Raw genomic sequence first — 22954 nt, forward strand, 5'->3', positions numbered from 1 at the left:
GCTAAAGGCTGGGCTCACTTAGGATGCTCTTTCTAGTCATACTTGCCTTATAGCATTTTTCACTCCCGAGAGGAACTGCACTTCAAACAGTGGCCTGCCCTTCTCTCAGGCATCCTGTACATCAGGCTGCTCTAATACTTCCTAAAGTTAATGCCCTTTCCTCACTCCTGGACAGAGGCTTCTCATGAAAGAAATGATGCCAGGTTCCGTGCAGAGCTTTCGGTAAAGAACGAAACAAAAAGCTGACAGTGGTTTGTGAGTTACACTTTCAGAAGGGTACATTTTGTTCTTGTTGGTGTCAGTCCAAAATAACATCAGTCTAAAGTTTACTGGAATTTATGCTGGCTTACACCGTCGGAAGGGAAAGTGAACTAGTGTCAAGAGACGAGTATATTTTGCTGGTGAAGGGAAAGAGATGTGCAGTTTGAATTCAAAAGGCTCTCATTCCCTCTGGTAGGTGGTAGCATCAGTCTTCAGTAGCATCACCCACTTAAAAAAGCATGGCATTTGTGCTGGTAGTATCCAGTTATTTTTATTCTATATTCTAGTTCAGCAACATAACACAGTTGAAGCACTAACTTTGATCTTAATCTGTCTGGAAAAGTCTTCTCAATTTATAAACTTTCAATCAAGATTTTACCAACATTTCTTTTTTTCATTAAAAAAAAGAAAAAATAAAGTTAAGATGGCATTTAATAGATTTTTGCTTTATTTTTAGCTAACTCAAATGAAAATCTGCTTCATATATTTTTCTGCTCTGCAATTTTCTGTAATAAAAACTCATACTGATAAAGGGAGACACATCATATAAGTTCTACAAGTGTTCACTTTTCTTTCATAGATATCTTTATGTTAGGCATATAGGCGTAAGAGGAGAACAATTTCCTAATACTGACATTTGTAATATGGAAGGTTTGCATTGCCATAATGTGGAATGCAACATTTTTCCCCCCCCAGGAATAAGAAAAGAGACATGTAACAATAATTGCTCACTAGCAGGAACAGCTGAGATGCAGTAAAGACCAGTCACCCACAAAATAATTGCTTTAAGCTTTCACCTGTTTTTTTTAGGGTTTGGGTTTGCTTTTTTTTTAATTTAAAGAGACAGATGCTAGGAGGTCAGGATAAGGTAAGGCACACTGAGGACAGAGAGATCCTAAATGCAGAGTGGGGCTATGCAATTGTCTCTTCTGGGACAAGTGAATACGATATAAAGGAATTTATGCTTTCAAAAAAGAACTTCTTGCAGATCATAGCAATGTAACACTTCTTTTTACCAATGATTACAGCATGGAAAGTTCTTTATCCTACTAACTTGAATCTTTCCTAGTTTTAAACAAATTTCCAATAGCTAGTCATTAAACTTGGTGCATAAAAACCTCGTGAACACAGAAGCTCCGCTGCTCTGAATTCTTCCACTCTTTGAAGAGTCAAAAAGTAATGACAGCTCTGAAAGGGGAAAAAGGTGGCATTTGTACCTGGTCAGTTGCCTACCAGAAAAGACAACCTTTACAAGCCTGCTTCTGATCAAATTTAATGGAAATAAGAGGCATAGTGGGCATAGGCTATTTTCATGATATCCAGCTTTGACAGCCTGATCTTCTTCACTTTACCAAGAAATAGTATCTGTTTGAACATCTTGATGCAGTAGCATAAACCAGTCCTCTCCCAGAGCTGTCCCCAGTTCTTGAAGCATCCCAGCAGAAGTATGAAAGCTACTGTTGTGAGGATCACCTCTGGAATCCCAAAACGGAGTAGTCCAGGAGAGGCTGGACCTCCTCTACTCAGCACTCAGGAGGCCACCACTGGGGTACTGTGCCTGGTTTGGGATACTCTGTATGAGAGAGGAATGGAGTAAGTCCACCGGAGGGTCACTAAAATAGGGGGCTGGAGCACAAAACATCCAAGGAGGGGCCAAAGACACTGTGGGTGTTTCACCTGGAGAAGAGGAGGCTAAAGGGAAATCTAGCAGCAGCCTTCAGCTACCTGATCAGGGCTTACAGAGAAGACTGAGCTCAACTCTTCTCAGAGGTGCACAGCAAAAAGACAAGGGGCAATGTACACAAATCACAGCAACAAAAATTCCCTGTGAAGGTCGTCAAACGTGGCAACACAGACTAGAGAGGCTGTTAAATCCTCCACCTCAGGCACATTTGATATAATTTCAAGGTTATCCCTGTTTCAAGCAGAGAGTGGGACTTGATGATCTCTCAAGGTCATAGAATCATAGAATGTCTCAAGTTGGAAGGGACCCATAAAGATCATCAAGTCCAACTCCCTGCTTCTCACAGGACCACATAAAACTAAACCATATGACTAGGAGCATTATCCAGACGCTCCTTGAACTCTGACAGGCTTGGTGCTGTGACCATTTCCCTGGGCAGCCTGTTCCAGTGACCAACCACCCTCTCAGTGAAGAACCTTGTCCTAATGTCCAAGGAATGGTCCTTTCTAACCTCAGGAGAAGTATGATCCTACAAAAACCCCAGTGCTATGAATACATTGATAGGATCCACCATGCAAAGTCAAGATAAAAACAGATGTCTAGGACAAAGAAGAAACTACATGAGGCCACTTCTACTTAGAGATTACTTTCTTGCATTTACGCTCTCAAGGAAACTCTGAATATGAAGGTGACTGGGACAAGAGAAATCAATGTATATCTAATGTACAAAGCCTTTTTAAACGTGTTGTTGAGTGTCAACAAAATAGTTGTTTGGAAAACCCTCAAATTTTCCACTCCAATAGGAGAAAATCTGCATCCACACACCTTCTCCAATTCTTCTATGTGTATGCCATTCCAAAGGAACACATTCTTTGAATTAAAAAGGACCAAAAATATTTTACTCAGAAGCTTGTGACATCATTTTATTGTATTTTGTAGCATTCTTTCCATGACATGCCTAATACAATATTTGTAACCACTACTAGAAGGATTGTATAAGGGCTTTCACTGCACTTACAGCCAAATTTGATAACCAGTAAGCAAACAGGCAGCTACAGTTCTTATTGTCTTTTTTTTTTTTTTTTTTTTTAAGTGAGCATTTGATGTCCAAAATAGCAGCCCAGGATCAGAACAATCTTACTGTCCTTAACATTATTATGTTCTAGGTAAATATGAACATATTCTAAATGAAAGATGGTGAAAACATCATGGTTAACTGGAAGTCCACAAGCGGTTTCATGGAACATTCATATGTGCCTAACTACCGCACATTTTTGTAGCAACACTTGTCCTAGCTAAATATGTATATATTTGTGCTTACAGATGCTTTTTTCCCCTAGTTTATTTGTAAAGCATATAACCCATAAAACTAAAACTGAGATTTGTGGGATTTTTCTAAAGTATATGTCAAAAAGAGTTCTGCACGGGTCTGGGGTCTGTTTTACCTTTTCCTTGCTTTGGGTAGGTCCTATGCAATTTTTAGTCCTAGATCTGGAATAACTTCTCTAAGTGACAGCATAAATGACAGCCATTTTAGCATGGGCTTTTCCCAGCAGATATTAAAAAAATCTCCTTGAATGCAAGCCCAATAATGCTGGATTACCAAATTACACATCCCGAGCCATTTTAACTTCCTACACAGAAAATTCTCTCCACCCCTCCCCAAAAAACACCCAAAACAAACACCAGATGCAGATTAAATTTGCTAAACTTCCACAAATAACTGGCAACACCAGGACACTGGTGTTTGCTATACTTTTGAATGACTGAACTCACATAGCTTTTTCTTTTATCTCTCCCCTATTCAGGTATTTGTTTGCTGTATCTGACTGGACCAGGACTAACAGAAATTAAACACTGTGGATTATATTTGAAAAAAACTACACATACAATCTTAGATACCAAGAACTTCCCATGTCATTTCTCTCCTGACACTCAAAAAAACCTATCATCGTGCCTCTTCTTAAAAAAGTTACACTTCTTTTTTCTGAGACAAATACACTGGGGCTGAGATAGTAGTACAGAATAGCAGAAAAGATTTGTGGTTTACTACTCTGGCAAGTATACTTCAGAGCTGACACTCCATTGCGAGTGTCAGTACAAGGTAGTTTAGTCATCTGAATGTGCTTTACAAATGAGAAAAAAAATCCAGTTTGTAACTATTGAGAAATACGAGAAGATACTTAAAACATAGTAAAAAGTAAACATTTACTGGGTTATTTTAAAGTATATTACTAGAACCAACAGGACATAACTTTAAACATGTATAAAGTATTATACATAAAAATGCATAGATGTACAGTAAATATGTTCATTTATATGTAGACAGATTAATATGTACACATAGGGTCTGTTGTGCTTCTGTAAGTCTAAGCAGTAATTCCTGTGGTATATTATCTTAAAGCAGTTTTATTACACAACTGTTTCAATGTAGCAGGTGCTGAGAACAATGTACATTAATGCTATGTAGGTAAGTCATATCCATTTACTCTTGAAATGTACAAATATAGGAAACAAAGGCCATAAATGCAATAGTACCTACACCTCCAAGACTTCCTTTTTTTTTTTATTTAAATATGCACAAGTCCGCCTAATGGTGATACATAGGTTTCTTTCCTGCTTCCCTTCCGTGTCAACATGTTGACCAGGCACTCAGGACAAATCTTTGACATACTTCAGCACCACTTTCACTGATTCAACTCAGTGCACTCCTGACCTTGAAGTCTTCAGGTCAAAAATGAGAGGAAAAAAATAAAATAAAAAAATATATAAATAAAACAAACAAGCTTGTGGGCTTTTTTTTCACAAGTTATTTGCCACCAATACTGTCAAAGCAGCTGAATTGTAGTGCATCCATGGGCAGGAGCATATAGCAGCTTTTGTGCACTTCGCAAAAAATATATTAAAGAAAATCAAGTCTTTACTGGCTTGTTTTATCTGTCGCTAAAAAGATGCTGTGCTGCTTCTGAGCCCTTTCCATCAAATTCTTCTTCTTCTTTTTCTTGTCCTTTGTTTTTGTTGGCCTTCTCCCTAAAAAAAGGAAAAACAAATAATATCAATGAGTCAACTAAGTAAAGAATACAGAAGTGGTATTAGACTGTAGCTGAAAAACTCAGTGGCACGGAAATTATCGATGGGGACTGCAAAGGTAATGCTGGTTAGTGAGCTTCGATCATCAGTGAGAACAGAAGTTCTCAATGCGATACAGGAGGAAGCAGGATCCCTGACTGTCATCACTTGTCCACAGGCACAATTTTGCTGGTGTGAGTAACCACGTTGATGTAGGTCTCACTTCAGCGGGGTAACTCATACAAGCAACGTTATGCAAGTGCCTGGGGCCCTGAGCCAAACAAGTACGTAGACTCCTAACTCACTGAAAGCTGGATACGTGCCTTGGACCCTTACGTAAATTTGCGTGAATGAGTAATCCTATTTATGTCAAGTCCAATACATCCGTGATTTCAATGAGAAATTAGGCATTACAGCCCAAGTATTTGGTTGGATGTCATCCTACATGCTTTGGCAGAAACAGTGTCGCCTCTGCAAAGAACTGTTGTTATTGCTTATTAGCACACTGTGCTTAATTCTCACAGCATATTACTATGCAGAAACAAAAATTTCATTACACACTTCTTACTACTGGAAGTTCACTGGAAAATAACCAAAATTGGGAAATCGGGATCAATGCAGGAAAAAAATTCTCAGGCTCCGGCGATGGGAAAGTTTTTCGTGTTCAGCTCTAAGAATAAATCAGTGCCCTTTGATTATCTCAGCAAAGACACCATGGCCTGAAAAAATTCTAGATACAAAGGCCCTCATTCAGTAATGTATTACCTTTTAAGTATATGCTTAAACCCTATCAAGTCTAGTAGGATTTAAGGAGATGACTGAATGCTGTCTGGAGTGAGAACAGTCTGGGTTTTCTTGGCAGTATCATATATTGAAATACATGATCAACGGTAATAAATTAAGGTTATTAATCTCTAGAAGTGCCAACTTCGTAAACTTTCAGGAGAACTAAACGAACTTAAGAAAACAGTAAAAGGAAATTCAAGTAGCAGACAACATAAAAATGTGAAAATGCATTTCTCATCTACATTGTCAGTACATTATTAGTTGGGAGAAATGTTTGCCAGTCTGGCTGTGCCTTACTTCCTTATTGTTTCTTAGTTAAAAAGGCCCAAACCAGTATGAAGCATTTTTCCCTATTTGATAATAACACTGAACAAATCTGATTCTAAAATTATAAAAATTTATGATTCATTAAAAATATAGGGTTATATACTTCAGATTACATATTTTTAATATGCTGTCTAGGCTACTATTCTCTTGGAATTACTGGAATACTTGTTTATAAAATAGGACAGGACATTAAGGTAATGAGCACATGAGTTTAGTCCATATTAAAATCAGAAGGGTCCTTGGAGTTTACTTCTGCTTCTCATTAACGTCTGGCATTAATGCAAAAATGGCATTTTGCCATTTTTAAATCTAGTTAATCCTACACAGTAAAACCTCAGTCCAGCCAATCATTAATCAAAGCAGCTTTTAAGTTAAAACTCTTTAGTAACACTGTATCTAATGACTTGGCACACCTAATGAGGTCAGACAGAAGGAATACTTGACACAAAGTGGCATTACAAGATGGTTTGAATTACAGAAATTTCCATATCAAAATTTTATTACATGATTCTACTAGTTGGTATATAGTAAGGCATCAGAACTGGGATGAATGTATAGTTCAACACTGTGTTCTGACTTGCACCTTAAATATTCTAACTTTTTTAACCCAAATCTTCAAAATATTTTTAAGGAAGGAAGTAGATGAGGGGAAACAATTTGAAACGAGTGACCAATGCTGCTGGTCAATTGATTCTTAGAACACCAGCAGAATCAATTAGAGCTTTGCTGGAGTTTTGCTATCCTGTTTGCTCAGTGATCTTACTTTCTGAGCTTTTTCACTGTACATACCAATTAGTAAAAGAAATATAAACTCTAGTGAGTGACTCATCTAGTTTTCTCTACAACCTCCTCCAGAGAACCAGAGTAAATGTTTACTGTAAGTTTAAGGTAGTGAAAGATCCTATTATTTTTCCTCTGAAAACTCTGAGATGCACAGGTAAAATGACACACAACCCACTTGGTATCTTTGTCGAAGCCTTACATAATAGCTCCTGTAACACAAGCGTCTAATCAAATTGCCAGCACGCTCCTCATACAATATCCTTAAAATAGAAAGGAACTGGAGTAAATTTCAGTGACTTGACATGTCATTGTGCAACAAACACATTACAGTGCTTCTGCTGCTCTGCAGCAATCATCCCCATACTTGCTTTTGCCCCAAGGCACACCAAAAGTAAATTACCTTCTTTTACATGTGCCATGGAATAGCAACTCATGTGGAGGCAGTACCACTGAGGTGTTGATACCTGATAATTTGTTCTCCTGTTAGTGAACTCTTTGGCTGCTCACTATATTTCCACGTGCCCTGTTGTACAGAATAAGTTTCATTATTTTCAGGACAATATTAAACCACACAGAGAAAAACCAGATGGCTGGTGATGCTAAGAGTCCCAAATTCCAACTGTCATTTTAACCAGAAAACTGAATATAAAAGGTATTTCTGGGCTAACCATCGGTTCCCATATTGTTACTAGAATGCAACAGAGATTAGCAAGAAAAAAGTGACTATAAAGACTAGAGAGTTCAAACAAAGTATGCTGCTGAAGTCCCCACGCGTGAGAACTTTTATTAAATTCAGATTTCAATTACAGCGCTTATTTTGTCAGCAGAAGCACAGTGAACAGAAGTAACTTCTGAGTATCTTGCTACAGATGTCTTTTGAAGAACATGATGTTTATGATACGGAAAGTAAATCCTCAAAGAGGATCTGGGAGCCAAACTCCCAGTTCCCCAACTGGAGGGCAGTGGGGCAAAGACGGCCCAGGGAGGATGCTCCCCCAGGGCTGGGACGGCAGCGGCTCCCTCCGCCCTGTGCCATGGGGCGGGTGTGGAGAACCTCGTCCGCAGGGAGCCTTGCATGGCCCCCCATGCCTTGCCATGCTCGCTGCTCCCGAGAGCAAGAGCCCGGACCCCCAGCCACCTCTCCATAGGAAGCAGCAGGGCTCTGCTGTGCGCGGCTTTGCTGGGGCAGTTGAAAAGGAGTGGGCTTTTAGCCGCGGTGTATTAGAGCCCAGAACTTGCTGTTGCACACAGAAGGCAATCCCTGGCTGAAGCAAAGAAGGAGGGAAAGCAAAAGGACTCTGCCTCTCTAGAGGGGTTTTACCGCTATCAATAACAGGTTATAGTATTACTGCACAGGACAGAAAGTGACGATATCTGAGATATTAAGTCTGATCCACCTAGCCTATAAACACCTCCTGCTCAGAAACAGCACCCAAGTGAGCAAATCGTCCAGCGCAGCCACCTGGGATCCGCAGCCAGCACCACTCTTTAAGCGACCTTACATCCTTCCGAGTGACAACTCGCCTGCTTGTCATCTGGCAGATAGCCAGGCGCCTCGCTTCTCCTTTCCAAGCCACAGGCCTCCACCTCAGGTCTCATCTTCCGTCTTTATTTTAGGCCTGCAGACAATCTGTTTTTGAAAGCCTTTGGTGTTAACAGCAATGGGAGCAAACATAAATAGTCCATGCAAAGAGCAGGATATCTGAGCACTGTTCAGGTTACTGTACTCCTGTTTTTATTTTGATTGCATTTTCCCAAGCATACTAACTAACTTTTCTTTGAAACACACTTTTTATCTCTGACTGTCTAAAGGGCTCCTCAATTTTTATTATCAGAGTCAGCTCTGAACATAATTTAGAGAATTTGTTTAATACTCTATAAAGAAGTCGTATGTATATACTGAAATGTATAGCACCTAAGAAAGATCTGAAACTTGGCTAGACCCGGTGTTCAATTATCTAGCAAATAAAAGCCTTAAAAGCTTATCTATGATTCTGTATCTCATATTTCTCCACAAGTTATTTTACAGAAGCAAGATTGCCAAAGCCATTCATTCAAACCCTTTATTGTAATGTTATAAAATTCAGTTTTGCTATTTGCTTTATAAATTAGCAACGAGTAAGTCCTAATTTTCTAAAAGTAACTTATCCCATCGGTTGGTATCTTTACAGTATTATTCATTAAACTTTTGTTTGGACCACTTGGTTCTGGTAGATAGATGGGCAACTAATACGCTATGCAATGAAACATTATTGTTGGCTAAGAATGTACCACAGCTTCTAATGGTATGATAACATATAGGTAATGGTACAATAACATATGGGTAATAATGCAATTCCAACATGAATTCCTGAAAAAAACATTAATTATGCTAATATACACAGCAATTGTCTGTACACCAGCAAGTGACAGCTACAAAAATAATTATTTAACTTGGCTCCTGCTGGATTATTTTTCCTCCTTTTTTTTGTATCATTTTACCAGTGTTGCTCCTACAGCTGCTGCATGCTGGTATATTAGAGACTTGTGGTCAGTACTCTGGTTTGTCTCATACCTTGAGCTGAAAGGTGTTTGGAAATACTGCATGTTCCTTCTGGATGGACCCACCTGGTCAATTCAGGATACACACTAGCTGGTTCAGAATGAGACTTCATCACTTTCTGTCAGCTGCAAAGGCAGCTTTCTCCACGCAGAGTTTGGGCAGCAGATTCCTAACAGTCAGGGCACTCCTGGTTCTCCAGAACTAAAATGCAGCAAATGTATTCACAGACACTCTGAGCCACTTTGCTCAAGATCCTTGGCTCCGACAGACAGCATCAGTTCAGTATCTGAACTGTCCTTCATCTGCTGTGTAAATACTGTTGTATGTACTGCTCTTCTAACAAAATCTGTCCATTGCTAGTTTCAACAGACGGAGGACACACAGTACATATCCACACGAGGGCAGCAAGGATGTAAATTTAAAACATTTAATAAAAGAAAAAAAAACAACAACTATCTGAAGCTTTATTTCATAGTGCAATTCCCTCACAAATTTTCAGTGTTCTCACATGCAAATTATTCTTTTAGAGATATCAGAATGTTTAATACTCTCTTCTTTCTTTAAAACATTTTTCTCTTCTATTGATGATTATTGAGTAATGGGATTTAGAGGTGTCTGCCTGCTTCCCTGGATTTTTGTACACAGAACTTTCACTGCTAGCAGCAAAGGCACAATGGTGTCCTGGGATACCAGCAGACCTTGCTAAATACATCTTTTAATCTTTTCTTCCCTTTCATTTGTCCTTTTAGGAGGTAAATGTTGCACACCTGTACATCATTCTACTGCTGCAGTTCCATCATAGACCCCATGCGTGGCAGCATCTCATCTGCGTGGTAAGCTAGAAAAGTTATTACACTCAAGTCGTGTCACTGAAGGATGGCAGGCACCAGGGAACTAATGACAGCAATGGAAAGCTGATAGAGGTACTCGATGATTAAACAGTCAGATCAACACAAGAGAAAGATGACAGATGTAAGCTTCTGGAGGAGCCCTCTCTGGCAGGACAACTTCTGTCCTACACAGACCAGCAGATGCCTCATCATTTACTCCCCATTTGCACCGCACATCAAACTACACATAAACAGCGACTGCAGAAATCCAACCACCAAGCAAACAAAGGATTCGGTCCAGAAATTATTCCCCAGAGGTAATTTATTTCCTGGGGCTTTCAGTCGGGTTAAAAATTTTGGATACTGAAACTGCCAGAGAAATGCACAAATTGTTAAGAAATCTTATAAACACACACTCAATGAAAGAAAAAATTTCCCCACTGCTACAAAGTCAACCTCTTCCCAAAGCACGATTTACAAACCAATGCTGACAAGTGGCCCACGGTAAAAGGATGCAAAGAGCTTTAATAACTTAGCAAACTGCACATCGTGGGCATCTCTACCAATGTCACCTGCTACTGAATTCATGACAGGTTTCCTAAGCCAGTTTGCTGTTGGTTTTTTTTAACATCATCAAATTCAGGCTGAAATTGGCTGTGCTCAATATGTGCTACAGGAAGAATATGACTTGGGGGAAATCAGCCAAAGTAAAATAGCCTTTTTGGACAGAGAGTGAAAGACATCGGGACTTGGATGGTGACACTGGAAAAGAAGTAAGAAGGTTGAGGAGATGGGACAGAAAGGGTCAAGTGTCAGAAACCAGTTCCTTGTCTTCCTCGGTGAATTTCTAATATCATTTGAAGAAATCCTGCGAACACATATTTGCCTCTGAAGACAACAGAAGGGATGGTATGATCACATAGAGTACATCAGCTGCCCACAACACCATTTCAAATCCAAAAATACCAGAATTTGTAAAGGTGGGTTAATTAGTGTTTCTAAAGCACTGAAACATGGTAACAAGGGACACCATAGAAATGTAATGAATGATTTTATCATTCTTTCTTCATTTGAAAGGGTTGAATAATGTTGAGCAAATGAGGTCTTAGAACAAATACTGAATAAAAATAGAAAAAGACCATACCATAATCATAGACTTTATCACAACTGCTACAAAGAAGGAGCAAATGAAGGCACTTCGTCAGCTTTGAAGTGCTTGAGTTTGCAAGCTTACTGGTCTTGTTTTGCACTTTTTGGTGCAATACTAATAGCTAATGGTATAAATAGTATGTATTCCTGGCCTATTGAAATGAATAATAGACTAAGAAAATGAGGTCCTTTATGTAAATGCACAGTTTGATGCTTTTCACACATTCTTGTCTATTTGATGTCAGCTTTCCTGATGAAAATCAGGGAAATTTCTGTCTTGAGTAAACCTTGTAATTTCTACACAAATCATTACAAAAGCACTGGTAGTCCAGAGCTAACTTGCATGATATCTTATTCAGTCCCTGAGAGCCAGAATCCTGATATTTTCTTTTCAACTTAATAATTTCACAACTTTGGTAAATTATTACACCCTAACCAACACTTAACATTGCATATACTTGGTGTTTGTACACACTGGGCATCAGCTACTAGATGAAAGCTAATTTAAAAGAATAAAAGAATAATTCCTCAACTAAAAGAAATCTTAGTTTATCTTATCCCAAGTTTCTGTATCTTAATCCCACTAGCTTTTTTTGTTTTGACACATCCACTAAGAAATGAGAAGTTTTACTATTTAGGGCAAGAATAAGCCAAGCAAAGTACTCTTTTTCTCCCAAAGTACATATCTACTTTTCATCTGGCCTTAACACAAACTAACTAAGCAATACTAAAATCTGATGTTCTTTCCTTCTGGACAATACTGAGTATCATCAGACATTGTCATCTGTTTAAGAAATACTGATTCCTCCACAAAGAATGGAATTTACGTGTCACAGCCTATTGAGTGTTCAGTGGATTTTTTCCTCAACTTTAGGGCAAATTCACTGGGAAAAGAGTCATCTTACATTGCTGATATGCAATCCATTTACCACAGTGCAGTTTTCCAACGTATACAGTAGATGGCAGTGAGATATTAACTGAAAACTGGCTTGCACTTCCATCATTTCAAAGACTATTAATTTTTCTTTGTAGAAGTACCCATTACTCTGCCTAGAACATAAGCCATTCTATTCATTAATGTATATAAAAAGTGCAAAAATAAAAATTCACACATACACACTCAGAGAAGAAAGCAAAAGAAAGCATACTAGGGGAAGAGGAAAACTAGCACACTCAAGGTGACATGGAAACTCTCAGAAAACTCTGATAGAAGACCTATGTTTAACTGAATAGTACAGATATTTAAATGTTCAGTCCTGTTGTCCTTTCAGTCACAGTTGTGTGAAAACAGGTGGGTCTCCATTGCAGCCAAAATGTTTATCTGATGTAGATTTAGCTCAGAATTCAAATGATATGAGTATCAGTTGCAGACAGGGTACTCACAATTCTTATCTTAGTCAACACCATGTCAGATCAGATGCTTTGCAAGCAGAGCCAAGCAAAATATTTCCAATGAAAGGTTTGGGTTTGTTTATTTTCCTTCCTTTCACAGTGCAATATAAAGTAAATTTCAAAATAATAATAAAAAAATATTTATACACAGTCAAGAGTATGCATATACATGTAAATATATTTTAACTCTATAGGCAATGATTATCGCTAAGAACTAGTTGGCTTTGAACTTCTCTAGGTCTGATTGGACACTAATCTGACTTAAAACTCCCTCTGTCCAGTATTTCAAAACAGATTCTTTATTTTTCTTCCATTTCTCCTTTTTCTAGCCAATTTAATTAATTTGATTTTTATCTCACCATATAGGAAATAGAAAATAAATTCTATTGAGACAACATTTATTTGTGGCACCTGCGAGGTTTAATTTCATACTGGAAACTGCATTTTGTTCTTAAAATTAAGGGTTTCTTAAAAATAGAGAGAGATTATACTGGGCAGTTGATATTTTTTTAGAGTTTTTTTCTTCTGTGAAATCCTATTTACTTGTGAAGGGTTTGGGTTTTTTAATTCTTTTTAGGGATTCTGGTCAAGAACTGAGGAACAATTTTGTTTCAGGACCTTTTTCTTTATTTCTCTTTTTCTTTTTGTTAACTGAAACAGCTCAGAAGATAGTTTTAATTATCACTTCTGCCTCTCTTAAGTAATGCACAGGTAATCCTATTGAAGTTCAGTAAGAAAAGAGACTAAATTAAACACCAGACAACAGAATACAGTACGATCCAGCAGGAAGACTCCTACTGAATAACAACTGAAAGTGAAGATGAATGTATTATTTCTAATAATATGATGTAAAATTATTACCTCAGTCTGCTCATCAGGAACGGCGTACCAGATTAACTGCTGCACCTGCATTGCTTGCAGGTATTCATTTGATTTGTACTTGAGAAGGTGCTGAAACAGAAGGTATTCATACTGCCTACCTAAATTTGGTCAGGTTAGTCCCTGTTTATCCGTAACTACATTGGTGTATACCGCGTACACTTTTCCCTTCTCCTCAGACATTTTTCTGGAGCAGCGAGATGAAGCACACGCACTTGTTTTCTTCACCAAACCCACACTCAGAACTTTTACTGTCTGTGCTATGGTCACGATGGAGTCGCTGTCTTGCTCTTCCAGTTAAGATATTATCTTTTCTGATATTTCCCCTCTGCTGATAGAGTGTGACGTACTCTTTATTCCTAGTGATCTAAATTCAGCTTTCAGGACCTTCTTTTACCTGCACATCCCACACGCTACGGCCACGGACTTCTCCACAGTAATGCTACACCTGCATTACTAAATTAAACAGCGTTAGAGAATACCCCCAAGTACTGTACCTCAATCGTCTGTCAGGTTTTGACCTGCCGCAGCCCCTGCCCTTCCCAGGGAGACAGCAGAGGCCAGGGCTGCCCCCTCGGGCATGTCCCTGGCTTGGGAGCTCTAAGCAGAGCAATACAGATGTGGACCAACCTGTGCCACTCAAGGCAGTGCCAGATAACACCCCAGCATATTTAGTTAACTACTATACAGTCACTATCTTTGAGCTGTAGCCAGTCAGGATTTAAAAGATGTCCCGAGTTACCTGGCTTTGTCCCTAAACGTATTCCAGCAGCTTTCTTGCTGGCTTAAAGAGAAGCACTTTCCCAAGACTGCCTACGAGCACCTAATACCCATATGCATGCCAGGGTGACTTAACGCTGTAACCAGTTAATTCCACATCGTATAGCTACAGGAAGTTTATTCACTATCAGAAGCAGGAGAAAGGACACTTTTCACCTTAAATCGTACTTGTTTCCCAGTAGTCACACACCAGTTTTTCATGGATATTGAAATCAATACTGCACAGCCATTTATAAAAAATGGATACATATAGTATCTGATATGGCGTTTTAGCTTGCTAAAGCTTTTGTTTGTGTACTAGTATCATCAAACCACTGTCAGAACTTTAGAAGCAGCTTTATGGCCCATGGAACTTTTTTGGAAGTCTGTTGCTTATATAGAGTCTACTTTACAATGAAGTTGGGATCCTAAAATCACCTGACTGGGTTCTGTTAACTATGATCTGGACCGGCTTTCTGCTATTATTTTTTGAAAAGGAGTGCATGAGGAGCTCTGCAAGGAAGCGAAAAGGCACCAGGGTCACGGTCCCTCCGTAACAGAAGTCACGCTGCACCTGAGCCCCTCCGCTGCCTCTGTGGGAAGTGGCAGCACAGCTCTCCTGGGATGTTGATCCTATTTTTTTCCACTTCAAACACATTATGGAGAGAGCTGTGGAAAGAAACAGGTGGACTAAACGGTGAGTTTCAGCACTCCAGGGAAAAACACAGCTCCCTCCATACCCCAAAACTAGTATTCAGACAGGTACACAACTACCGTACATTCATCAGCGCATACACAGTGTGTAACTTCTTTGGTTTTAAAGGAGCCTTATTCAGACTAAAATATCAGACACTGACTGTTTCATGCTGCCTGACAGACTTGGCCTGGAACATGAAAGAAAGAGAAGTTGTATGACCATCAGCTATTTGTGTTATTGTCTATTTTCTTTTATAAAGTACCATTAAACCTACTTTCATTTTCATGCACCATGCACCTAGAGCTTTGCTGTACCCCTGGCTCCCAGCCTGGCCGTGTTTCTGGCGCACAGACAGTGTCTGGAGGGGGGCATCTCAAACTCTGAACCATGAAACTGTACAACCATTCATCGTTAATTTAAAACTACTGAACGCATTTTCTTCAAACTTCCTGCTGGACTTTTTTTCTTTTTTTCTCAGACTTTTTTTCTGACTTTTTTGAGCAATGTTTGGTTCAACTCTCTGCATAATTCTTGCCACAGGAAAAATTTTGCACCCCGACCCCCACAAAAACCCCACGCGAGCGGCTCTTTAGATGTTCCCGCATTGCTGTGAAATGTTAACTAAACTTTTTTGACCAACTAGCACTTGAGGCTTGGACATGACAGGAGGAAATATCAGTAAATCAGGATCAAGGACCTAAGGTAAACTGAGTTTAAAAGTATCTCTTTTCGGCTTTCCCAAAGTAATGCATAAACAGACCATGGGACCACCACCACTAAACTGGTGTATACCACTCATTAATTTCTTGTTCCCTAGAAAAATAATTTTGCTCAAGGTATCATGAGCCTTTAAAAAATATCATAGTTAGTGGGTTTCAGTGAATGGGTTGCAAAATATTTAATTTTTTTTTGTATTGCTGATATTGAGTTATTGATAGGCATTTTTTTCCCTTTTTTAAAAATGTTAATCAGAATACAGTGTAAAACAGCCAAAAGCAGAAAATTCAATCTGATATGCTTGGAGGTTTCCATACTGAAAGAGTCGCATTTGAGGAAATAAATGAGGTGGTTTCAAAGTTATGGTTATTTAAAATGGAAGTTCACATAGAAACAAACAATTTATGCTGTACTTTCTCTAAATTTTCTTGAAATTATGCTCTACAACTTTTCCAAATAAATTCAAGTCTGCATGTAATAGCAGCATTAAATATGTGTCCTATATTTTACTGCAGATGCACATGGGAGCGTAGTAAGGACAAACCACAAGCCAAATAACCTGTGATTTCTCAAAGTTTGTTATTAGACTTAACAACTTAAAGTGTCTTCTTTGCCTTGAAGCCAGGTGAACCAGTTCTTATCTGAAGTTCACTGCATCAAGATTGTCTCAAACCTGCATACCTTTCCAAGGTCTGTAAATTAAATAATAAATATCTAGATAGGAAAATTAGATAATGCATGTCTCTCTAAGAATGCTTACACTTTATATTAATGTAATTGAAAACATGTTTTATTCCTTAAAACTTAAGATGATGCAGTGATTGCAAGTGAGAAGTGTGGTCAAGAGAACTTCTAGTGAGATCTCTTGCATAAACATGAGAAATCAAACATTATTCTCATATGCTGTTGAGGTTAACTTGTTGGAGAAATGCATCCGGTCTGGATCTGAAGACAAGAGGAGACAGAGGATCCACCACTTCCTCTGGTAATTGTTAATCATTCCACTGCCAGAAATATCTGCCCAATTCCTAACTTAAATTTTAATATCCAGCTATTATTTCTCATTATGCCTTTCTGTCCTAGATCAGACTTTTCTCTTTATGCGTTATAGATAAATCTCTGCTCATCATCTTTCTGAGAAGTTAAACATACGGCAGTCTTTGTGCACCTTTCTTATTTTGTAGCCCTCACATAAAGTTTTTGACTCTGCAGAGTTTCCAACTGAACTAGCTGTTCAGTTTTCCAATACCTTCTATAAAATCCAGGTCTCAGACTGGATGTCAGAGTTCTGCTCATACATAGGATAAAATTGATTTCTTGCGCTTTTTCCTTATTATGGAAGTTAAACAGCCAAGAATTATATTTGAAATTTTTCTCTCTACTTTGTAGTGGACTCAAGTGATTTCTTCTGAGAAACACTGTTTTTTAGATGCCATTCCTCATCCTGCAGGTATGCATTCCTTGTCTATAACTCTTTGATCCGCCAAGATAACTTTACATTTAACTAAATGAAAACTAATTGTGTTTGAATGGGACCACTTTACAAAGCAACCTGGATTTTTCTTTAGGTTTACTCCAGAGTATTGTTTACCATTATCCTCAGGTTATTGCTTTTTTAAAAAAATGTTTACATAATTGAGTGAAACAAATAGCAATGTTTACAGAACCATATTAAGGCCATCATCACTTTTTCCTGGATAACCAGCCAGCACATGCTTTAACTTTACTTTGTGGTAAAGATAAGAAAACTTTATAGATCTATAGAAGTCCCAAGTCTGAACATTTCTGAGTATGGTAGCGAGTCCTGCCCATGACTTCTGTGATGCTTCTGTTAGCTTCATTTTACAGCTGCAATTATAAATCCAAAAGGAACTGACTTTCCAGAAGCTTTCCACATATGAATGTACACGCTTAGTCCTCACACAAAGAAATTTTACTTTGAAAGGAATTCTGTTTGGATAAACTTATCTGCTGATGGTATGACAAAACCAAAAAGAACTCAAACCCCAACACTGGCTGTACTAAACCGTACGCCTCTAATAAATTTTACATCAGATGCTGCAATAAGCAAATAACAAAACGTGATCTGTCAGGGGAGTGCTGTACAGCCTAGACTTGTTATTCACCTTCACCATAAAAACATGTCTAGGAAGAGCCATGAGAAGCCTGAATAGAGTGTATTTCCAGAACGAAATCAGTATCACTGCGGTTATGGGGAATGCCCCTTTTCTGGATGCAGCTGGAGCGGCTGACATTTTTGCCCCAGCTATTCCTCGGTGCCCACCACCTGGCAATTACCAGCCGCAGCTCTGCAGGCAGAAGAGGCCGTATTAACGGCTGCTCATCCACCAAAGTACAAAATCGTGCCTGCAGGAAGGCTCAGACTGCCTCCCGTGGTGCTGAAGGCCACCCTGCAGACTGGGCGAGGGCTGCAGGGCTGGGTGAGCAGCACCCGCGCGTTCCTTCCCCCAGCCCACCTGCGGGAACACCGACAGTGGGGCAGCGCTGGCTTCACGTGGAGCAGCCACGCAGACTGAACAAAGGCTTACTTGAAATTTATTTCACTAAACTGAAGTAAGCCCTTGACAAAAAATTTATCCACATGAGCTGCTTCACATGCTTAAACAGACTAAATAATGAGTATGTATTGCAAACCGAAGTGCATCAGTGTTTAAACACGTATTTAAAACCATGTATTTTTTGTATTTAGCACTGACCCGAAGAACAACAACAAAAATACTTTTTTCCCTTCCCAGAGGTAAGAGACGTTGATTTGCTAGGGGTGTGAATGGTCTGCAGCATCTCTCTTCTGCCAGCCTATTGCTGCAGATGCTCTCGGCACCACAGGGGGATGTCTTCCCCCCTCATATATGCAGCGGCTGGACACAGCCTTGGCATCGCTTGATTATAAGAAGTGGTATAACACGGCATCTAATAATACATGTGGAGTGGACACATCAGCTTCTTTTCTTATTCTGATACACATCTGCAAGAAAGACGGCACTCCAATCTCGACCATCAGTTTAAACAAACAGTCTAAACTAAATTGAAAATTGAAGTTTTTTCCTGCATAAAATGTTCTAAAGTATATATTCACTGATAAAGTTGAAGAAAAATGTGTGAATGCTTTCTTAAGGAGAAAAGGAAAAAGAATATATGAAGTAAACACAGCATGTAGCTTAAAGGCTACTTGCCATAAAAGGCTTTTCCTGACTGGAAGTTACAGATGTACTTAAAAAACAGATGCACATCAAAGACTGTTGATTAGAAGCACAGAGAGAAGTAATTATCAGTAATTTTTTTCAAAAAAGAAATTCTTTATTCTAATACCAATAAAACCTTAGTATGTACAGAATGATTCTATGGGTTTAATTAACCATATGAAAAATATAAATGTATATGCTATTCCTGTTCCACATCATCACATTCTTATGGCAACTTTGGGTGAGCTTCTGACGGATATGAGATCTTGGCTTCATTATTTTGTGACAGTATTAGCTTAAAGACTTTGCATAACTGAAATTGTTCACGATCTATTGATTTTTTGCCTAGAAGTGCCTGAGGCTACTAATTCTTTGTGGGCCAGAGGTATTTCCACCAGTAGATATTGAGACCGGCAGTCATAGAGAACCCATCCTGCAGTATGGTACAGTGGGTACAGTAGCACAAACCACAATCCTTGCTAAACTGGTGGCCAGCTGCAAGACCTACACCTTATGAATAAAATAAAAAGAGACAGAGCACAGGTTTGAACATTGCTCTGAAACACGAGCAGGTTTCTGGCATGTTTCTGACCAGTGCCAACTAGTACTTCTCCCAAGAATGGTACGTTCCTATCTGTACATTCTTTGCAGAAGATCAAGAGATGATGAACGAAACATTTACCTGAACCCTTTAGACTTCACTCATTTCAAATTAGCAGCTGTTTTTCAAGCTGAACATTTTTCACAGTTCTGATTTTAGATGCGTACGTGATAAGCCCACAGACCGGAATACATGAACCTAAAAAGCAGACATGCAAGTGCATAACTGGCTACATACTTGGGCTGGCTGATACTGCTTTGAATGCTGAAAGGAAGTATTTATTTGAACCAAGCTCAGCTAAGTGATTATCAGCTTCTCACATTGAAGTACAGTTGATCTCTACTGAATGCTAATTATTTCATCATGTTAGCAAATACTCGTTTCTTGGTCAGTGCCTTCATCACAATCTGTTCCATGTGTTGAATTAACTGTCCTGTAAGATTAATAGCGGGTGACAACTGGATCACTTAGAGTGTGACATACTTATCAAATTAGTTACAAGTATCCACTCAACTGTTTATTTCCTCTACTGAGACAATTAATCCACATTAATCCTTCTCTCTAATTCAGACTGGAAGGTAGCATTTTCTTCCTCTCATTTGCTGACTTCAGGGGATTCCTTTCAAAATCCTGTTTGAATTTATTCTCCTTCCAGTTATGCTTAACATCTTTCAGTTTCCTTCTGTGTAGCTGAATAAATACTTACCTCCCTAATGTTACCCAGTTATTCTTTAAACTTCTTTTCACACATACAGGCTTCGAACACGTGATTTCTGTTGTTGTTAATTTCTGTGTAAATAAACTTTAGATAATAGCTCTTTCCCCAGACCTGATTTCAACAGGAAACATAAAGTACTAATATGCAGTCAAAAAGAAATGTTTGCAATACAGAATAAGTATTTTTCCCTGGTTTGGCTGTCTATGCAGACAATTAAAATCTGCACAATTATATGGATTATTAGTTAGAAATTGCCAGTGTTATAGTTTGTCTCTATCAGAACTATGGAAACATCCTAGTGAAGAGTCACGAAGCAGACTGACTCTCGTATGTCCATGATGAACTTTCATAATGTGCATTAATAGTTATTTACATGTAATTAACTAAATGGAATAATCCTGCCACCTATAAAATAAGCATGACATATAGAAAAAATAAGTTTTAAAATGCACATTAGGATGCAATATCAATATCATACTGTAAGTTAAAGAGTTATTTATACAGTTAAATTTTCATTGATACACGGTTAGCTTTTCAAAGAAAAATACCTTAGCCATTTGAGTATTTCTAGAATACTGAAAATAATTTGACCATTTTAAACTACTTACCAGTTTCTGCATGGAGCTACTCAACAGACAAAACACACAGAAACATTTAAGAGTGATTTGTGAGGTAAGAGCAACAAAGCAATCATTCATTGTCAGGAAATATGTCATTTAGATTAAGTGATCAGAATTGTATTTGTTGGAAACATATACAATTCTATGATCCTCAAACAATATATTATTTTGAAATCCTTCTGACTTAATAAATTAGATGACTGATTTATTTTTGAAAATCTGGATAAATATACAAGCAAAATCTTTGTGAATCAAGACTTTCCATGCCAAGTCTCAACTGTGAGGGATTTTTTATAAGTAGGAATTCCTGGAAAACATGGTTTATCATAGAAAAACTGGCAAAACTTTCACAGTATTCGCTCTAACAGGCGCCACTGTAATGGGCTGCAGATCTATGAATAGGCCAAGAACAGAAGCTAACACTGAACAACACAATATGTTACAAAGTGGGACGATAGCTTTTTTTTTCTTTTGTGTATTACAATAGGTGGGATTGATTTCAACCCATAATTTACATAATGAAGAACTTAACTGGCCCGATCTCATAATTTCTCAAAAACATTGTTTTGATAAGTGATTCTGTTCTGAAATTTCATCTGGCAATGAAAATACGGTCATCGTGGAAGAACTGATTTATTCTCTTCTTACATGCAAGAATTACTGCTTGGGAATATAACTGAGCTTTCAAACAACAGGTCAGATACAACTTATTATTGCTAGCAGAATTTTGTTCATTCCATGCTGCCAATAAGTCTTGAACAATGCACTGACCCTCAAATTTCACAAATCCTTAAAAGCTTATGTGCGTAATGTTACGGGCTGAGATAGTCAGCTGGTAGCATCAGAATACAAAAAAACGAAAGCGCCTGCTCTGGGTCAACGAAGGATCCACCCAAACCACTATTGTAAGAGTAGCCCAAAACTAACATGGTGGTAACAGTATAAGAGGAAGACAAAAATATGTACTCCCTTTCACAGGAAACTTCACTACCATGCATGGCCGGCCATACAGAGGCACTTACGATGGTAGGGCTTGCAAACAGGTTTTTACTGGGGAGTGTGTTTTCTGGTAGAACCCTTGTAAGTGAAAGCCCCACTGTCTGCCCTTCTGCCGCTCGGTAACTTCTTTGCCACTTCATGATCCTAATCCTGCAAAGCTAGTTAGGATCATGCTATTATGACATTTTGGCTCATAATTTCTCAGCTGAAAATAGATCAGGCCAAGCTTCTTTTGCACAGAAGGGACAGCAGAATCTGCATAACACTGAAAATGCACGAAATCTAGGCTTATTGAGGGAAAAAGCATGAGGCATGCATTGAACCTGCAAGTCTCACATGTACTGCCTGAGACGTGAGAAACCAGAAATGATAAAGGAAAATCTGAACTGCTGTATGAGATTAGACTAATAGAGAGTAGAAAAAAGTGTGGAGTTACAGCTGACCATGACAGTGCTTTCATGCTAAAATCAGGATATTTGTTTATCTTATAGCCCTGCACATCAGGTCCGCTCCTGACATGATAGGACATGAATCTACTTCTTTTGCAATGCCAACCTACAGCATCATGGAGTTGCTACATCATCAGAGGTTGCCACTGAAAAACTTGTAGCTCCACAGTAAATCATCCAAAAACGTGTGCATCGCTCCACCTCTAATTTAAAAGCCTTACAAATCAGGCACCATAATGTCTGCATTTCCGTTATCCTATATTTATTACTATAGAAAGTGATTACATATATTTGCATATGGCTTCCAATTCCTCACAGTTTTGAAAGACTGGCCCAGAATGGTAGTTACAGAAGATGAAAGCATGTGGAGACACTAATTTCTCATAAAATGACTGGTTAAGATTCCCTCTCTTATAAGCTGACTACATCAGACAACACTCTGAAGTAATAGCTCTATCATCTCTGGGAAAGGAAACAGAAAATTATTTT

General features: G+C 38.6%; 1 protein-coding gene across 1 annotated transcript in view; it reads right to left on the reverse strand.

Moving 5' to 3' along the window:
- Window positions 1–2841: 2841 nt before the first annotated feature.
- Window positions 2842–22954, reverse strand: part of RSPO2 (R-spondin 2) — a 110711-nt gene continuing 90598 nt past the window's right edge. The window contains exon 5 of the mRNA XM_069779904.1: window positions 2842–4975. Within this exon, the coding sequence (XP_069636005.1) occupies window positions 4866–4975 (110 nt within the window). The 3' untranslated portion in view covers window positions 2842–4865. The remainder of the gene's footprint in view (window positions 4976–22954) is intronic.

The sequence above is a fragment of the Haliaeetus albicilla genome, chromosome 3, assembly GCF_947461875.1.
Source record: "Haliaeetus albicilla chromosome 3, bHalAlb1.1, whole genome shotgun sequence".
NCBI lineage: Eukaryota > Metazoa > Chordata > Aves > Accipitriformes > Accipitridae > Haliaeetus > Haliaeetus albicilla.